The sequence below is a fragment of the Rana temporaria genome, chromosome 2 (genome assembly GCF_905171775.1).
Source record: "Rana temporaria chromosome 2, aRanTem1.1, whole genome shotgun sequence".
Classification (NCBI taxonomy): domain Eukaryota; kingdom Metazoa; phylum Chordata; class Amphibia; order Anura; family Ranidae; genus Rana; species Rana temporaria.
Window position 1 is genome coordinate 39,198,186 of NC_053490.1, and position 21,284 is coordinate 39,219,469.

Sequence of the window (21,284 nt, forward strand, 5' to 3'; positions counted from 1 at the left end):
TCTTGCGCATGCGCCGTAGCGCCATAGCGTCTTATTCTGTCACAAGGGGGAGAAGCAGGAAGGAGATGATCGGAGCAGCATCGCGAGACTTCCCTCTGTGCCGTTCTGAGAGGAAGCTCATGAATACTAATGACAGCATGACAGCATGCAGAGGAGACAGAAACGGCACACTGTGTGCCGTTAAAGAATATACCTAGTGCGCAATCGACTGACGTCACTCAAGATTGCAGGACGATTACTATGAAAACTAACACAGTACACTTTCACAGGCAGTGATCAGCTGCCTGTGCTATCTAGATTTCAATGAGCTATTGGATTGGAGGATTTACAACCACTTTAAGTTCTACTAACCAGCACCTGAACTATAAAGCTTGTTCTGTCCATAGAATTTTAACTTCCACCATGGGTCTGGTCCCCACAGTCGCCGTGGGGTGTCCATGCTGGGCTGTCTGGCGTCCTTCCATCCTATCCTGATGTGCGTATGCACACCCATACGTTTTTAGGATTTTTACCTATAGCTCTTGAAGAAGCGACAATTCACAAAAACATGTCGAGCCTATTCATCAATAGCCTTAACACATCGAGCTACCCTGCCGTGGCCCAAAATCCACTGTTTCCGTGCACAGGAATATCTTAATATATAGGGTTGTGTCTCTCTCACCCTCATATAGATTAACACAATTTTATATATTGCATAGAGGACCCCAGAATTTTTGTTTAATACTGGCCTAACAACTGACTCAACTTGTTCCAGATGTGGTAATCTGGGGTCATTGATATATTTACTATGGTGATGCCCAAAACTCCAGAGGTATTGGGTAGAGGTTGTGGGTACACTTAAAGTGGTTGTAAACCCTCAGAAAAAAAAAACTGCAAGACAAAGGCATGCGCGGGAGTGATGTCATCGCGGCTCCGGCCAATCACAGTGCCGGAGCTGCGATACCCAGAAGTAACCACCGGGAAAGATGAGGCCGCCAGAGGGGGGGGGGGGCGAGGACCGTTCCAGTGGCTTCAATCTAAGGTAAGTAATTCATATTGAGCTAGTATGTATTGTATTGACACCCACAGCGGTTCGCAGAAGGCAGTGTTAACTGACTGCGGGAGAGATGAGATGCGATGCGGAAACCGGCGCTGAAATTGCGCTGGTTCCCGCATTACTATAGTGTGAACCTAGGCTGAAGGCCAATTTACACTTGTGCATTTTTTGCAATGCTTGCTAAAATATTTAGGTTAACGCGCATTCCCAGGAAGTTGTGGAAAGAGACGGCCAGCAGACAGAACTCACAACATGAAGGGAGATTTTTCAAATGAACTTCTATTGGATTGTCAAGAATATCTCTTGTATTATTACAATGCTGATGGTATAAAATAAAAGTACATGCTGTGAGCAGAGATTTCCTTTAACACACCACAGCGGATTGCAAAAGTATGAATCAGCACTTATAGGAGCTTTTTACAAAGCTCCAAATATTCTCTAGCAGAGAATCAATCACTGTCATTTAAAATACATGGATCTAGAAGATTCTCTTGAAGAGAATGGGCCAGATTCAGAGACATGAGCGTATCTTTGTGCGGGCGTAGCGTATCTTATTTACGCTACGCCGCCGCAACTTAGAGAGGCAAGTGCAGTATTCACAAAGTTACTGCGGCGTAGCGTAAATTGGCCGGCGTAAGCCCGCCTAATTCAAATGTGGAAGTGGTGGGCGTGTTTTATGGTAATTACTTGTGACCCCACGTAAATGACGCTTCTTACGAAATGCGCATGCGCCGTCCGTGGACGTCTCCCAGTGCGCATGCTCAAAATTACGCCGCAAATACTCATTGATTTCGACGTGAACATAACTTACGCCCAGCCCCATTCACGGACAACTTACGCAAACGACGTAAAACGTGAAAAAATCGACGCTTTTCCGACGTCCATACCTAACATTGACTACGCCTCATAGAGCAGGGGTAACTTTACGCCGGAAAAAGCCTTACGTAAACGACGTAAAAAAATTCGCCGGGCGCACGTGCGTTTCTGAATCGGCGTATCTAGGTCATTTGCATATTGGACGCGGAAAATCTACGGAAGCGCCCCTAGCGACCAGGGTAAAATTGCACACAATTATACGCCGGCGTATGCAAGTTACGCCGGTGGAGGAAGCCTATTTTTTCAACGTATCTGGCTTTGAGATACTCCGCCGTAAGTTGTTTCTGAATCTGGGCCAATGTTTTCTGAATGTCGGATACGTTGCTTTATACAATGCACCTGGAAAAGTAAAATTATTAGTCATTTATAAGAATTATTTAAAGTTGATAAATTAAATGTTATAATTAAAATTATAATTACATTTTTAACAACTAGATAACAACTAGCGTTACTATAGATAATAAAGTTGTAATTTTATTCTGTGATTTTTATGGGTCTAGGGTGTATTTTACAGCGCATCCAGAAAGTATTCACAACGCTTCACTTTTTCCACATTTTGTGATGCTACAGCCTTTTTCCAAAATAGATTAAATTAATTTTGCTCCTCAAACTTCTACAAACAATCCCCCATAATGACAATGTGAACGAAGTCTGTTTTGAAATTTTTGTAAAATGTATTACAAATAAAAAACGCATAATACATAAGTACAGCGGCTGCTGTTTCTCCAGTGTGAAAGGGCTTTCACACTGGAGTGGTGCACTAGCAAGACCGCTCCAAAAGTCCTGCTAGCAGCATCTTTGGAGCGGTGAGAGGAGCAGTGTTTACCTCTCCTTCACCACTCCTTCCCATTGAAAGCAATGGGAAACCGCGGCTATACAGCCGGCAATGCGCCTTGGTATTAACCCTTTTTTGGTCGCTAGCGGGGGTTAAAGCCGCACCGCTAGCGGCCAAATACCGCCGCAATTCCTACGGTATAGCGCCGCTAAAAATACCACCACCGCACCTCCCGCCCCAGTGTGAAAGGGGCCTTATAGTGATTTGCGATAGTTTCTATTAATGTCAGATAGCAAGCACCATAACCATCAAACACATGCGCAAATGTTCTAGAGTAGGATTGTTCTAAAATGTACACCATTGCCACAGTGGAGTGAATAATGTAGTGAGGAAGGCTGGACAGTGATAAGCAGTAGTGCAGGAGGGAGAGGAGAGTTGGATGTGTATGGACAGACAACACATCATGCAACGTATGAACGAATTGTCATGTAACACTTTTATTGACTTGGTGTGCAAAGCACTAAATAAGCGTGCACGTAGAAAATTACACATTTTTCGCCACGTGCCAATCTTTGTAAATCCTCCAAGTGTCTTTAAAGTCATTATAAGGAGCATTGAGAATTCCTAGCAGAAGCAGGAAATCACATTTACTCGCGTTCCTCATTCTTTTTTACACCAGTTTGGCTAAACTGAATAAGTGAAGACTCAAATGTATTATATATTATAATGGTAATATAGAGAAAGAAGGGCAACTTCTATTCATTTTGGATAGACCAGTTAAAATGTATGTAATGTTTTTATTTTTGTCTTTGACCTTCATTGGGTCACTTTAAACAATTGATGAAAATGTCTTCTTTTATGATCTCCATCCAAGCCCTCCTTGATAAGCAAGAACATATATAACAAACAGATGGCTACATCAATCTCTCTTTTTTTTTTTTTTTTTAAAGATGTCCATTTAGAACAGGGGTGCCCAACCTTTTGAAGATCAAGGGCCACTTAAGCGACTTGGTAACTGGTCGTGGGCCACAATGAGTAGAGTGGGTGGATGGCCGCCCACTCGGCTCTATAGAGCCTACTCTAATCTCAGCACACCAAACTCACAGGTAATAGAAGTCTATGGCTCAGTACAGGTAACCCACAGGTGCTCTTCTCTGTACCTGCGGATCAGTTTAAAAGCAGCCCAGTAACTACTGCAGAACAGATACGCCCATATATAGACTGTGATTTTAGTAATAAACTTACCTTTAATAACAGTATTCTATTCTATTTTATTCCATCCCAGAGCAGGAGGTCGCGGGCCACATCAGAGGGCTCCGCGGGCCACATGTGGCCCCCGGGCCACTGGTTGGGCACCTCTGATTTAGAACCTTTAGAACCCGGCTACCTTCTTCAAGTTCAGGTACTCCCGTCACCTACTATACATGTATAGCTGTAAAAGATGTGTAATATTGGGGTGTATGGCGCTGCCCTCCAATTAAATGGTAATGTGGGTAAAGGTATAGTTAAATCCTTTCATAGGTTAGCTTCTGGTAGTGTAAAAAATAATAATGGTAAACATAAAGTAAAATAAAATAAAATCCACTACCACTTGGGTGACTTGTCCAAGCTGGTAGTAATCCCTCCAAGTTTATAAGGTTATATATAGTGATTGTGTCAAGTGAACCTAATGCTATATGCCACCTATGAAGAGCGAGTCAAATGGGAGTTGGAGGGATCACTACCAGCTTGGACACGTCACCCAAGTGGTAGTGGATTTTATTTTATTTCACTTTATTTTTACCATTGTTATTTTTTACACTACCAGAAGCTAACCTATGGAAGGATTTAACTATACCTTTAGCCACGTTACCATTTAATCGGAGGGCAGCGCCATACACCCCAATATCAACCCAATATCACACATCTTTTACACAATTTAGATCCCTTTTACTAGGGACCTCCAGGGGAGGCAGCAGCCCAGCGGATTTAATAACATTAACTACATATACATGTATAGCTGATCAGGACAAATTAAATTTACTGCAGATCGATAATCAGGGAAATTATTGTCAAAGTCAAACCCAACAATCCACAGGCAAAATTAAACCATTCCCCTTAACCCTTTCCACTCCTCGCCAAACCCCTGCTTCCACCCATTCACAATTTTAAAAAAAATCTTCTAACGCACTTTTTACTTACCCAAGTATACTATTATTTTTTGTGGTTGAACTGGATGGTCTTTTTTCAACCTGACTAACTATGTAACTATGGGCCAGATTCACATAGCCCGGGCGCAATGTAACGTAACTGGTTTAAGTTATTTTTCCAAGTTAGTGCCCGATCCACAAAGCACTTACCTGGAAATTTGCGGCTGTGAATCCTAAACCCGTCCGGCGCAAGGCGTGCCCAATGAAATGGGGCGAGTCCCATTTAAATTAGGCGCGCTCCCGCGCCAGACCTACTGCGCATGCTCCGTTTCCTTACTCCCGCCGTGCTTTGCGCGCCGTGACGTCATTTTTTTTAACGGCGACGCGCGTAGCGTACTTCCGTATTCCCGGACGGCTTACGCAAACGACGTTGATTTTTAAATTTCGACGCGGGAACGACGGCCATACTTTAGACAGCAATACACTTGCTGACTAAAGTTAAGGCACCAAAAAAAAAGTGTAACTTTGCGACGGGAAACTATACTAGCGGCGACGTATCGAACGCGAAAAACCGTTGTGGATCGGCCGTAACTCCTAATTTGCATACCCGACGATGGTTTACGACGCAAACTCCCCCCAGCGGCGGCCACGGTACTGCATCCTATGATCCGAGAGTGTAAAACTATTACACCTGTCGGATCTTAGGGATATCTATGCGTAACTGATTCTATGAATCAGTCGCATAGATAGAAACAGGGATACGACGGCAAATCAGCAGATACGCCGTTGTATCCCTTTTGTGAATCTGGCCCTATGTAACTATCAGGTAACCACTTCCAGGGTAGGGAACCAGTGATTGCTTGCCAACTGGTCTTGTTCTTGTACAGAAGAGGAAAAGAATTGGACTAAGCCGGTCCCATGACTGCCAAGGCAAGTAAATAATTGGGGTTTTTGGTTTTGTTTGTTTTTTTCAATAGAAATTTGAGATTCGCTAGGGGCAGGGAGAGTGGAAGGGTAAATATAGGGGCTACAATGGAAAAGACACCAAACATATTGGCTACCTGGTTCCTGAGCTTCATCCTGCCCTCCATGTGTGCACAGCGGAGCTTACTGCAGACAAGGACCCTCCAGCAAATTATGACCTATTGATAAGTGCACTCCACAAAATGTAAGCTCTCATACTCTTTAAACCTCTGCTAATGGTACTCTTATCCAACTCCAGGGAGAATTAATGGCTACTTTCTACCTCTGTACTGCAATAGAAACTATTACAAAGTTCTTGTGTCATGGATAAATGTTTTTTAAAAGAGACTGAAGTGGCAGAAAATAATCATGTTGAATGGTATCGTTTCTGAAAACCACAGCACAGAAAAATAAGAAATTGTCCATAGAAAAATACTCGTTGAAGTCAGTTGAAATTCGGTCCTTAAAAATGCTCAAAAACAGCTTTCAATTATGCTGCGTACACACAACCGTTTTTCGGGATGTAAAAAATGTATTTTTTTTTTAATGCCATTAAAAACAATCGTGTGTGGGCTCGTGTGGGTAAAAAATGGGCATTAAAAATGTATGCTCTAAATTTTCACGTAGTTTTTAACGTTGTAAAAAACGGTTGTGTGTGGGCTTTAACGACGTGAAAAAACCGAGCATGCTCAAAAGCAAGTTATGAGACCGGAGCGCTCGTTCTGGTAAATCTAGCGTTCATAATGGAGATAGCACATTCATCACGCTGTAACAGACAGAAAAGCACGAATGGTCTTTTACTAACACGAAATCAGCAAAAGTATAAAATGCATGAAGGTAAAAAAGCTTTAGCCTTTAGAACCACAATAAAGAGGAAGTAAACCCTAATGGGTTTTACTTTCTCTTTATTTCCCTGCAAAGGTAAAGCATAATGGGCTACTATGCATCGCATAGTAGCCCATTATGTGTCACTTATCTGAAACCGAAGCCTGCGATGTCCCCGGGGTCTCCGCTTGCTAGAAGCGTCCAGCTTCAGCCCTCTTCCTTCCGGGGCCGCGCACTCCGGCTCTGTGACTGGCCGGAGTCGTGTGACGTCACTCCCGCACATGCACGCGGGAGCTGCCAGTCGCGGCATGACACCATCTAGAAACGGCACAGCGTGCCCTTTCTAAAGTGCACATTTGCAGAATATATCGGCACAGAAATCTTTGTACAGGGGATTTCTGGAATTATGGGGGCAGAGAACCGGGGGGGGGGGGGTGTTGCCACCTGAAATTGAGAAGGGGGGCTGCTGCGAATTGAGAAGCGGGGGGGGGGTCTTTAAAAAAAAAAGAAGAAATAAAGAGAAATATATATAAAAAAAGGGGGACCTCTGGGCCCTTTAATAATACAAAAAAAAAATATATACAGTATTTATCGGCGTAAACCGCGCACTTTTTTGCCCTGAAAAACAGGGCAAAATCGTGGGTGCGCGATATACGCTGATACTCGCTTCCCGCGCTTTGTTCGAACCACTGCGCCGACATATACCGAGCGCAGTACACTCGGGTATAGTCGGGCAGGCTCGGCTCCTCTCGCGGGGGGGTTGCCATCCGGGGCCCTGGGGGCCTTCGGGCCCCTGGGGACCTCTAAAAAAAATTGGCCCTTTAACCGCTTCCCGACCGCCTCATGTAGATATACGTCGGCAGAATGGCACGGACAGGCACATCAACGTATCTGTCTAGACGTGGGTCGGGGGTCCGATCGGGATCTGGGACGACGGCGCGGCTATTGTTTATAGCCGCTCCGTCGCGATCGCTCCCCGGAGCTGAAGAACGGGGAGAGCCGTATGTAAACACGGCTTCCCCGTGCTTCACTGTGGCGGCGTATCGATCGAGTGATCCCTTATATAAGGGAGACTCGATCGATGACATCAGTCCTACAGCCACACCCCCCTACAGTTGTAAACACACACAAAGTGAACACTAACTCCTACAGCGCCCCCTGTGGTTAACTCCCAAACTGCAACTGTAATTTTCACAATAAACAATGCAATTTAAATGCATTTTTTGTTGTGAAAATGACAATGGTCCCAAAAATGTGTCAAAATTGTCCGAAGTGTCCGCCATAATGTCGCAGTCACGAAAAAAATCGCTGATCGCCGCCATTAGTAGTAAAAAAAAAAAATTAATAAAAATGCAATAAAACTATCCCCTATTTTGTAAACGCTATAAATTTTGCGCAAACCAATCGATAAACGCTTATTGCGATTTTTTTTTACTAAAAATAGGTAAACGAATACGTATCGGCCTAAACTGAGGAAAAAAAAAATTTTAGATATGTTTTTGGGGGATATTTATTATAGCAAAAAGTTAAAAATATTGCATTTTTTTCAAAATTGTTGCTCTATTTTTGTTTATAGCGCAAAAAATAAAAACCGCAGAGGTGATCAAATACCACCAAAAGAAAGCTCTATTTGTGGGGAAAAAAGGACGCCAATTTTGTTTGGGAGCCACGTCGCACGACCGCGCAATTGTCTGTTAAAGCGACGCAGTGCCGAATTGTAAAAACCCCTTGAGTCATTTAGCTGCATATTGGTCCGGTCCTTAAGTGGTTAATAAAAAATAAAATAAAAATATATTAAAAAAAATATTTTATTTTTTTATATAAAAAAAAGGGGGAGTTGCCATCTGCGGCCCTGTGGGCCCCTGGGGACCATCCGGGCCCCTTACAGGTGTACTGCCTGTACCCCCCTGATGGTGGCCCTGACGGGGAATTGTAAATATCTCCTAAACTGTGGAGGTTTAGGAGATTTTTCCAGCACCTACAGGTAAGCTTTAATCTAGGCTTACCTGTGGGTGAAAGTGGTTGTACATGGTGTACGACCACTTTAACTGCACAGAGAGTGGATTATTTTCAATAGTTCATCCCATTTATAGAATTGCATTGAGAGAAAAAACAGTAAAGCGCAGCCTTTTGTGTCTTTATATGTAGGAAGCTACAATGGCTGCCCCCCCATCCCACCCCACCCTGTATATTTATAATTGTATATCTGTACACAGAAAAAAGGTTATCATCTTCAAACATATTGATACGATTATTTGCGTCAAACTGGGCTCTTTTACACAAGAATCCGAAGAAAAAGGCCTGGAAAGGATTTTACGTAAAGCAAACAAAAGTGCAACGAAGCACCAGTGTGTAGAGGATTTTTTTTTCTTTTTTTTTTATCAAAAGTTTATAAACACAACAATGATGTATAATATCTAGGATAAAAAGCACAGTATTAAAATAATAATTCCACTGATTGAAACCCCAGTAGACCTATTCCCAAGCGCGCTACAAACGGCAAGAACTTCAATTGTTTCTGGGAATAGATTTATTGAAAACAATAGAACCTCGCTAATACAATTCATTCCAGGGAGGAATGTTCATTTCAGTAATATGTTACATGAACAGAGACTCTGAACACAGCGGAGACCACGCATAATTCCACCACATGCCGAATACTCTGCAATTTCATCCAATTCCACATCAGGTTTAAAAAAAACTGAAGCAGAAAGAGAATTCAAGGAAATGTGACTGCGGCTCTAAACTTTGCATTATGCATTGAGACCATTCTATTATATGGGATTACAGTTTACAAATACTCACTGAGTGCCTCATTGTGTCTTATTATTATCAAAATGGAATATATGATATACTATAGGAAGTAGCAGAGGTGAAATGTAGGCACCTAATATTTTCAGATACAGTATATTTCTAAGAGTCCCAAGGGCCCCAAACACAGTTATATTAATAATGGGCCGGATTCAAGAAGCAATTGCGCCTGTGTAACCATAGGTTACACAGCGCAATTGCTTACTTGCCCCGGCGTAACGAGTGCTCCTGATTCAGGAACCTCGTTACGCCGACTGCAGCCTAAGATCTGCGCGGCATAAGGCTCTTATGCCCGCATATCTTATGCTGCATTCTTGCGGTGGACGCTAGGTGGCATACTAACACCGATTCACAACGTTGCGCGAGCCCTGCGTACGCAATTTAAGTCGTTTACGTATGGCGGTTTCCACGCAAGGCTGCCCCTGCTATTAGCAGGGGCAGCCCATGTTACGTATACCCGTCTTTCCCGCTTCGCGAAATTCGAATTTTACGTACTTTGCGTAAGTGAATCGTGAATGGCGCTGGACGCCATTCACGTTCACTTTGAAGCAAATGACGTCCTTGGACGTCATTTGCCGCAATGCACGTTGGGAAAGTTTCCCGACGAAGCATGCGCTCTACGAGCGGCGCGGGAACGCGCCTAATTTAAATGATTCCCGCCCCCTACGGGATCATTTAAATTGCGTGCTCCTGCGCCGGGCATTTTGCCGGCATGCCCGCGCAATTCACGGAGCTTCTGCTCCTTGAATCAAGGGCAGCGGAGAAAATTTGCGGGGGCGCAGGGCAAAAACGTTGCCCTGCGCCTCCATAAATAATGGGCAATTCTACCTGAATCCGGCCCAATGAGTTCAGCTCTCTGATCTGCCCTCTCCTTCCTGAACCATGGTCAGCAGACCCCACATTACACTGAGGAACCAACAGTTTTATGGTTGGGGCTGATAACGGCAAAGATATCCAGAGAATTAACGAAGCTTCCTGCATCATTATAATGGCAGAAGTGGGCGGCCTGCACCACATTACCTAAGCAGACCTGTAAAATAAAAAAACAGATCTGCACTAAATTCACAGAGAGCATGTAGCAGTTTCCATATAGAAAATTGCAGTAGATTCCCGCAAGGTGTGACCTGTCATATGGGGTGTGAGGTGGCAGTAATTAGCTCACATCCCTCACTCTGCCCATGCAGTGATTACACTACACGAACAGAGTCTGCAAGGTTAACAGCCCTCCCATCCACTATCAGGTGGGATGGGTCTGGGAAGGGCAGAACATTGAAGTATGCAGCTCCAGCTCTCATGTTATTTGAGCTGCCTGTGACAGGCATGGCAGAACAAAAACAAAATGATCACTCCTAATTAACAAAGGGGCTTGCACCATTTTTGTGACAGGCATGGCAGAACAAAAAACTGATCGCTCCTAATTAACAAAGGGGCTTGCACCATTATTTTTTCTGCTTAGAAGAGTGGTGTGAGCTTTGTACTTGTATCACTCTTTGTGGCTTACAAATCCTCCATCTCCTCTGGCATCTCTTCACTGGCTGGCATATGTAGTTAAGCTAATGTCACTACTCCTGTCATCCAATCAGCAGCTGACCCAGAGGGAATTCCCACAGGCCCATTATTTATTTAAGTATTGTAAGGGGTTAGCTCGGTAGCGGGGGTGTGTGACCTCCTGAGTGGATTCACTACACATTGAATTATACAGAGAGGCAGCCGTGGGTGGTTGAAACATAAAATAAACCCTGGCCACTTGGGCCGTCTACCTTCACAACACAGGAACCTACCTATGGAGTCTGGCACAGCCTACTGCTGGGCAGACACTGCTGGTCTTCCAGCAGAAAACAATAGTCTTTTTGATTTTCTTATCACACAGCAAAAATATCAACAACCACTTCACCTTCAGAAGTCTTCTTCAGCTCACTGCTCTCCTTAACTCAACAAGCCTTAGGATGCAGCATTGAGTAGTGATCCTCTGGACAACTTATAGAGGCCTTAATTTTTTCATTCTGAACAGCTGAAGCTTTTCAACGTCCTTAAACATTTCTGGCTACCTCTGCAGCCGACACCTGATAGTAATTGGTGAATTTTCTAAACAAGGCAGAAATGTATCTCCCGTCTGTGACAACACCCCCAGATTTACCTGACTTCATGTCACAGTATCTAGAGTCTCCAGCCAAAATTAATAGAATTTCCAGTTACTCTCATTAAACAGCTTTAGGTTAAAGTAGAATTATGGCCTCCCATTAAATGAAACTTTCGTGCTGCAGCACTCAATTATTTGTGCATCTACACTTACAGTCTTAGTCCGCCTGCAATATCACACAAATACCTGTTGATCCTGCCATTAAAATCCACTAAATGCAGGATCCTGTGATGGTGTAGCAACTGTTGCACTGCTTCTGAATTTAGAGCAGAGTTGCCACTGTCATGTAGGCTGGGCCTATTTGCACTACAGTGGGATAAGAAGATGCCGATTCCTACTAGTAATTAGGTAGCCCTTGATGCTACAGCACCGACTTCTGATCCTCCGGTGATGTCATTTCAGCTCCTGTTTTCCACCATCCACTGCTAGTGAATAGGTTCCAGCTGGTGGAGACCAAAAGATGGTTCTACATCCCAGGCAAAGTACCTCACCATGAGAACCTTTTAACTTTATCTTGGGTTACGTCTGGTGATCCCTCTGGGATTTGGCTTATTGTGCACATCCAGTGGGGTCCTGTATTCATCTCTGCCTATTGGAGTCTTGCAGAATTGGATATCTGACAGGCTTGTTACACACTCGCCTCTGGTAAGCAGACAATCTAGGTGGTGGCGGATCACGAGTGCTTGCGGTGATTAATTTGAAGTAATTTGCGCTTTGTTGGCACCCCCAAGTGTGTGACCCAATTCATCTTTGGACCCCCTATATGGACTTTCATTTATTTTCCTAAAGACTATTCAATTTGTAATTTCACATTATTTTTGGATTGTGGGATTGCCATCTTCCTAATTTTCCACTTATTAATTGATTTAGTCACGATTACTTTTAGAGCAGCTTTTTATTATTATCCTACTGTCACTTTACCCATTCAAGTAAAAATGACTCTGAATCCCCTCTATTTATACTTACCTTTGCCCAGCTTCCCCCAGCTTTGAAGGCCCTTAAGTCGAACTTCTGCAAATCTCGCCCCAAAGCGCGCCCAAATATTAATGTGATAAATTAAAATGCCACAACCCCAATCGCGTTTTCCAATTTACCAACCAAAATCTACTTCAAATACCCAAGGCCCGCTATAAGTCCAAAGGAGAATGAAGATTTGCAGTCCAATGACCTCGACTGTGGAACGCATTACCAACTCAATATCCGAACGGAAGTGAATCACCAGGCTTTCAGAAAAAAACTCAAACCCCACCTATTCTGAAGGCAAAAAAGAGAAGGAAATGGATACCAAGCGCCTTGAGGCGATTCAGTTCGCATGTGTAGCGCTATACAAGTTCTTCACTTACTCACTCATTCAACCTGTACACACAGGCTCTAGACCTCACAGTACCTCTGGAGTTTCCACAAATCAGACCTATACATACCCCAGGGACAAGGTGTGCTTCATGACACTTACAACACTTGAAGGTTATGGGATGGATACTGGTCACACCAGCCCCTGTTAATAGGCAGAAGCCAAGCATTTCTTCTCTCTCACTTTCACATCTTTCCAACCCCAGTTGGTTCATAGTGGGGTTACCTGATTTACTAACATTAGGTAGGTACACACAAGATTTCCACTTAAATGGCAATTCCAACTTTATGACTTACATAAGTAATTTCTGCATACCCCCTGAGGCCTGTGTTCCAGTATCATTGTGTCCAGCCCATTCCCACAAGATACTAGCAAAGCTCTTTCTCTAAAACAAGTACTTGCAGAGTCATTATCCTTACTAAGGAAGCCTTTTTCAGAGAAACAGGGTGCCCAAAAGAGAAGAGGAACCTACTCCCCACTTGGACTTCTGCTAGCCTCTCTCTGTCTACTTCTTCTTCTACTCCACCCTCCGTTGTGTCTTACCACCAACTGAATACTTCATTATATTCAACCAGTTCCTACAAGATACTTGTAAAGTCCTTTCTCTAAAACACGTACTTGAAGAGTTCTTATCTTTACTAAAGGTGCCCAAAGACAAGAGGAACCTACTCATCACTTGGAACTTTGCTAGCTTCTCTCCGTCTTCTTTTTTCTACTCCCCCCCCATGGAGTCCTCCCTCCAACTAAATACTTCTTATGATTGACTGTAAAAGAAAGGGGGAAAAAGAGCCTATTACCCCCTTACAAGCAAGTGGGAAGTTTACAAAATAGGTTTCTGCAGACTGGAGTTAAGCTTTATATGGGCCAACCACGTATCTTGGGATGCTGTGTGCTTAGCAGTTAATCTTGTACTGAATAAAGTCTTAAGGCCCATTCACACCATAGGACTTTTTGACAACAAATGTCTGACAGACCTGTTTGATCGGACAATCCGACCGTGTGTATGCTCCATCGGACACATTTTTCCGCTTTTTCATCGGACAAATGTTCGCTGTGAGAACAGACAAACTTTCCGGCAACAAATGTCCTACTTCAGTTAATCCTATCATGTGTACACAAGTCCATTGGACTAAAGTCCAAAGTACAAACACGCATGCTCAGAAGCAATGTTAAACATCAGACAACAATAGCAGAAGTTGCCCACAGGGTGGCGGTAAAGAGCTGAAAAAACATGTGATTTGGTGAAAGTTGGCTGAAAGAGTCCTGCCGTGTGTATGCATACCAAGTTCACGGCCAACGCCCTTCGGACAAAAATCCACGGAAAAGTCAGATGAAAGTCCGATCGTGTGTATAAGGCTTTAAGTACCCTCCTTATCCTGGAAACTTTGATGAAAGCTAAAGGAAGACAGCAGATGCATGTTCTATTTTTTTCCTTTAATGTTGATCAAAGCTTAATATTGTGTACCTTGAGGTAATAACCTCAGTGCCCTCTGGATCTTGTCTAATTCTCTGAATTTCAACCACAGTGCACAATGATGCAATCTGATCACATGAAAAAATGTCCATGATCATGTAGCCTAGAAACTCATCCTTGAATGTAGGCACATACTAACCAGATTATAAAAGGGTACAATAAAATATATTGCCCAGGCAGCAAATCTATCTGCACAATTTGGTACCTGTATATTCTCCATTGATCACTCACTAGTAGTGATCTGTGATTTTAGGTCCTCTGTGATTATAACATTATTAATTCTTATTTTACATAATGAGAGCAGGGTCTATTTCTACTATACCTTTGCTGATGTCTCAAACCAGCCAACAAAGCCATGCTCCCTGCAGAACTGGTCCATTTTGGTGAGGTTGTTTATGAAGCCGTCTTTTCCCTGGTCACACTTGTTGGCTAGAAGTACTGTGGATACTGGCACGCCATTAGAGAGAGTCAATTTTGAGTCTAAATCCTCTTTCCATTTGGTCACAGCCTCAAATGTTGCTGGCCTTGTTACGTCAAAGACAATGAAGGCTCCTACTGCTTCTCGATAGTAGACTCGAGTCATGTTTCCAAACCGTTCTTGACCTGAAAGATGGAAGAGTTCATTAAATATTTGGATCTTTTAGTTAAGCCTTTCACTGAACTTAGATTTTAATAGTGACATTCTGGGTGGAGGCTCAAGAGTCAGGACCCATAGAGGAAAGAGAAAAAATTAGAAAAAATTATGTGGTCCAAGGTAAATGGCCTCCATCCCAAATTTTGAACAGATAAAAGAGAGTTTGGTCAGCGGGACTTTAAATGAGGCCAATCACCATGCGGAGTAAGCATATAAGGTGTACAGTATTGCTTAATTAGGTTCCAACACAAAAGGGGGGAGTTGGTTGAGGACTTGCAATGAGAGGTGTATAACAAAGAGCAGTCTTAGCAAAGAGCATTTTATTGTGCCTTGTGATGTAATATAAAGCTTACTGAATGACAAAAATTGCATCCACAAAATCGCATAAACATGCTACAAATTACATATGCATAACAACACCATGGTACTTGGCATATCGTGGACTAAGGACAAGTCCTGCACAACATAAACCACTGGAGGGGCTTGATAGTATATTGAGAATCTAGGAATAAAACAGTATAAAAAACATAAAATCATCTGTATGAACATCATGCATCTATGTATTCCTGACGCGTTTCGTTGGGATATACCAACTCTTCAGGGGCGAATGCAATGGTGATCTATAAAGAGACATAACCATATGATATAATTTTGTAATAGAATAATATAAATATACAGAACAAGATAACTAACCCTATACATACTCAACTACTACTAGACTCTCATTATACTATCAAGTATTGGGATATTTATTATAGAAAAAGTAACAAATATTGTGTTTTTTTCAAAATTGGCGCTCTTTTTTGTTTATAGCGCAAAAAATTGAAAACGCAGAGGTGATCAAATACCACCAAAAGGAAGCTCCATTTGTGGGGAAAACAAAATTAATTTGTATACAACGTTGCATGCCTGCACAATTCTCATTCAAAGTGTGACAGCGCTGAAAGCTGAAAATTGGCCTGGGCAGGAAGGGGGTGAAAATGCCCTGTATTGAATTGGTTAAAAAGAAAAAACATAAGTTTGTAGGTAAGTTTTTTTTAAGAGCCTTATTCCATTATGAACCTTGACAATTCTTAACCACTTAAGGACCCCTTCACGCCGATATACATCGGCAGAAAGGCACGGCTGGGCACATCCACGTACCTGTACGTGGCCCTTTAAGCCCAGCCTGCACACAACCCGGTCCGAAGCTCCGTGACCGCGGCCGCGGGACCCGTGGACCCGATCGCCGCTGGAGTCCCGCGATCGGTCCCCGGAGCTGAAGAACGAGGAGAGCTGTGTGTAAACACAGCTTCCCCGTTCTTCACTGTGGCGCTGTCATAGATCGTGTGTTCCCTGATATCGGGAAACACGATCAATGATGTCACACGTCCAGCCCCGCCCCCCTACAGTTAGAAACACATATGAGGTCACACTTAACCCCTTTAGAGCCCCCTAGTGGTTAACTCCCAAACTTCAATTGTCATTTTCACAGTAAACAATGCATTTTTATGGCATTTTTTGCTGTGAAAATGACAATTGTCCCAAAAATGTGTCAAAATTGTCCGATGTGTCCGCCATAATGTCGCAGTCACAAAAAAAAATCGTTGATCGCCGCCATTAGTAGTAAAAAAAAATATTAATAAAAATGCAATAAAACTATCTCCTATTTTGTAAACGCTATAAATTTTGCGCAATCCAATTGATAAATGCTTATTGCGATTTTTTTACCAAAAATAGGCCTAAACTGAGGAAAAAAAATGTTTTTTTATATATTTTTTGGGGATATTTATTATAGCAAAAATTAAAAAATATTGATTTTTTTTCAAAATTGTCGCTCTATTTTTGTTTATAGCGCAAAAAATAAAAACCGCAGAGGTGATCAAATACCACCAAAAGAAAGCTCTATTTGTGGAAAAAAAAGGGACGCCAATTTTGTTTGAGAGCCACGTCGTATGACCGCGCAATTGTCAGTTAAAGCGACGCAGTGCCGAATCGCAGAAACTGGCCGGGTCCTTTGACTGCATTTTGGTCCGGGTCTTAAGTGGTTAAAGTGACTGTTACTAAAAAAAAAAAAAAAAAAAAAAATTTGTAGAAATGTATTGAAAAATGACACAAGTCCATCAAGTACAACCTATAATGTGTGTGATTATATGTCAGTATTAAAATGTAATTTCTTGTAATGGTGTCATCAGGACAGGAAGTGAGGGGAAATCTCTACAAGTTTTGAATCTTTACCATTTGAAAATGAAAACAAAGAAAGAAAAGTGTGCACTCATTATAAAGTAATTTAATAGATTTAACAGTATAAATAGCATAAGTAGCTAAGTCTGTCTTGATTGAGGTGTTTATAGTAGCCATCCCCGGCGCAGCACAACTGAGAATAGTATAGGAATTGGATTAGGGCTCTATTGCTCAGCGCTGTCGGTCTAGCATTGTAACCGTGTTTAAAGGACTACTGGGCACAATGGCCCGGATTCAGGTAGATTTGCAAATTTTTTACGGAGGCGCAGGGCAACGTTTTTGCCCTGCGCCCCCGCAAATTTACTGCGCTGCCCTTGATTCACGGAGCAGTAGCTCCGTAAATTGCGTGGGCGCGCCGGCAAAATGCCCGGCGTAAGCGCGCGCAATTTAAATGATTCCGTAGGGGGCGGGAATCATTTAAATTAGGCGCGTTCCCGCGCTGATCGTAGAGCGCATGCTCCGTCGGGAAACTTTCCCGACGTGCATTGCGGCAAATGACGTCGCAAGGACGTCATTTGCTTCAAAGTGAACGTGAATGGCGTCCAGCGCCATTCACGAATCACTTACGCAAACTACGTAAATTTGAAATTTCGCAACGCGGGAACGACGGGAATACGTAACATTGGCTGCCTTACGCGAAAAACGCCGTATGGAAACGACGTAAACTGCGTACGCAGGGCTCGCGTAACGTTGTGAATCGGCGTTAGTATGCAATTTGCATACTATACGCTGAGCACAACGGGAACGCCACCTAGCGGCCATCGCAAGAATGCAGCCTAAGATATGCGGCATAAGAGCCTTATGCCGCGCATATCTTAGGCTGCAGTCGGCGTAACAAGGTTCCTGAATCAGGAGCATTCGTTACGCCGGGGCAAGTAAGCAATTGCGCTGTGTAACTATGGTTACACAGGCGCAATTGCTTCTTGAATCCGGGCCAATGATGACATCATGGAAGTGGTTATGTTCCTTCACTGTCCAAGCGACCTTTCTCTCTTTGACACTTAGCAATGTGACAATAGACCTAATCCTAACATAAAAGGACAGGCAGCAGGAGACCTTTTAGTATAATTAGTAGACTGTTCGGGCTCAAGCACACTGCAGCTCAAAAAAAGAAGCAGTATTTACGGGCATTTCAACTTTTATTGATCTTCCTAAAAGCTTTAAGAAGCTCACACATTTTTGTATGCTTTCTCGTGGTTTTTTGAGCATAAGCATTTTTTTTTCACAAGAGAGAGATCACTGTGAGAGAATTTTTTTTCTCTGTGGTTCTAAAGCCATATGCCTCGTACACACGACCATTTTTCTCGGCAGAAAAAATACAAAACAACGTTTTTCCCGACTTGATTCCTCTCCAGCCTAACTTGCATACACACGTTCATGCAAAAATATGTCCGACCAAAGCGTGGTGACGTACAACACATACGACGGGACTAAAAAGGGGAAGTTCCTTTCAAATGGCGCAACCCTTTGGGCTGCTTTTGGGCTTCATACTTGATTCTGAGCATGCACGTTTTTTTCCCCTCGGAAAAGCATACACAAGGCATTAAGGTTTTCAGTTTAATGCATTCTATGCATTAGGGTGAATAACCTTCTGTGTGCAGCCCTCCTTCCCCCCAGCATCCCCTTTTTCTTACCTGAGCCCGATCCGATCCAGAGATGTGCGCGACAGCAGAGCGACAGCTCTCGCCACTGTCTCCCTCCTCATTGGGCAGCTTGATAGCCAGTGGCTCTCACTGCTGTCAATCAAATGCTGTGTCACACGGGAGCAGGGGGCAGGGCCAAGTCCTGCTGTCTGTGTCAATGGACACAGCAGCAGAACCCGGGAGCGAGCCTGCACGAGTGCCCCCATAGAAAGCAGCTTTCCATGGGTGCACCCACAGAAGAGGAGAGGCCTGCTGTGCCAGAGGGGACCCCAGAAGATTAGGATCAGGGCTGTTCTGTGCAAAACCATTGCACAGAACAGGTAAGTATCTGCACATCCTCCTTCCTTCTCCCGTGCAGCAAGCGAGTTGAGAGGTAAGGGCCCCAGGCTAGCACGGGGTCCCAAACAATTGCTTGGTTTTTCTGTCCTGTCGCAAGGGGCCTGCATGGAGTTTACCAGAGCTTCACAGGTTGCCACTAGAGTCCTCTTCCACTTCTCCATGACAACATCACAGAGCTGGTGGATGTTAGAGACCTTGCGCTCCTCCACCTTCCGTTTGAGGATGCCCCACAGATGCTCAAAAGGGTTTAGGTCTGGATACATGCTAGGCCAGTCTATCACCTTTACTCTCAGATTCTTTAGCAAGGCAGTGGTCGTCTTGGAGGTGTGTTTTGGGTCGTTATCATGTTGGAATACTGCCCTGCGGCCCAGTCTCTGAAGGGAGGGGATCATGCACAAAATTTGGCCAGTGGCAGCCACTCATGCAGGGCGCAGGGATGCTGCGCCCCTAATACATGTGTTTTTTTAAGCACATGATTAGAGCCTGAGTGGGGCAGGTTTGTTTGCACACCAGCCGCCACTGCATTTGGTCACAAAATTTGGCCAGAGAAAGATGTCCAAAGTAGAACAGTTGACCACAGCATTTCCACCAGAATTTTCATAACATTTCCACAGCAGGACCTCTGGGAACTTCCTGTACCTCCCAGGGCTTCAAGTGAAAAGACAGTATTTTATATCACATTTTATAGGATCAGGAAGGAACGCTGTCGGTGGACACAAAGTACTGCCCGGGATGACAGGAAGCTCTGAAGGCAATCAGGGAACGGAGTTCCTGCACTTTTTTCACAGCAGGAACTCAGTTCCCTTTTGCTGGACTAGAGCAGCCGAGCCGCCTGAGCCAATCCTTCACTAAGAGGCGATGCCCAGCTCGAGTCACTGTCAGGGGCAGACGAACCTTAGTAATCCTTTATGTTACTGGGAGCTTTTGTCATTGTTCCCAGGAGACATTGCGGAGGTCTTCCGCGAGTTATCGCGGGATTTAGAAAGCTTCTTTCTAAATCCCGCGATAACTCGCGGCAGACCTCTGCTCCAAGGAGACATTGCGGCATCGAGGAAGTGACCTGATGAATCCATATACAGGAAGCGGCTAGTGACATAAAGGATTACTAAGGTACAGTGGATCGAAAAAAAAAAAACATGCGGTTTAGTAATTATGCATATGAGCGTATCATTTTTTTTTTTGGTGGGGGAGTGGATCTTGGGTGGGAGTTCCCACACTTTTTACCCAGGACTTGACCCCTGATGGGCAATCAATGTACTACTAGACCGGGGGGAGGAATGGAAAAGAGATAAGTGACTAGCAACAGCATGAGTCCAAAGCATCAGCCTGTGAATCTGACATCAGCTCTTGTAGAATGGAGACAACCCAAAACAACAACCACCAAAGAAATCTACACCTACAAGGGCTATCAATTTCAATACAAAATATATTTATTGGACATATGAACCCCTCCTCACAGAAAAAGCACCAGGGGGACACCCCATTAAACATTTTCTTTCTTCATTATGTTTTCTAATCTAAAGATTAAACCGATACTCTCGGTTTATTTCTTTCTTGGGGGGAGGGAAGTATGTAGTGGAAGGGTTGGAAGTAGGGTTGTCCCGATACGGATACTAGTATCGGTATTGGGACCGATACCAAGCATTTGGCCGAGTACTTGTACTCGGGCAAATGCTCCCGATGCTTCATCCGATACTTGTACTGTCAGCGGTGATCAGTGCGTGGGGAAGTTACAAGCACCGATCACCGCTGATTTTAAAGCAGCTGAAAGCCGCCGTGTATTCCGTGTATGCCGCCGTGTATCCCGTGTATCCCGCCGTGTTTCTCTCCCCTTCCGTGCTCCTCCTCCACCCCCTGGAAATGTCAGGATGGAGAGCGGGGTAGGAGCCGGTAAATCCGTCTCCTTACTGCTCCGAATGGACAGAGTCAGTGATCACTGACTCTGTCCATTCACATAACTGAAACATTGTAACCTGTGTTTACAAATGTTTCAGTTTATGAATGAAGAAGACGCTGTCTTCACTCCATTAATTTTCAGCACAGCTGATGCTGCTGAGAAAGGGAC

At 43.8% G+C, this 21,284-nt stretch overlaps 1 protein-coding gene across 1 annotated transcript in view; it reads right to left on the minus strand.

Annotated features, from left to right (window-relative positions):
- RAB38 (RAB38, member RAS oncogene family) overlaps positions 1-21,284 on the minus strand; it is a 66,018-nt gene that overhangs the window by 16,094 nt on the left and 28,640 nt on the right. Inside the window, exon 2 of the mRNA XM_040340103.1 lies at positions 14,703-14,983. Within this exon, the coding sequence (XP_040196037.1) occupies positions 14,703-14,983 (281 nt within the window). The remainder of the gene's footprint in view (positions 1-14,702; positions 14,984-21,284) is intronic.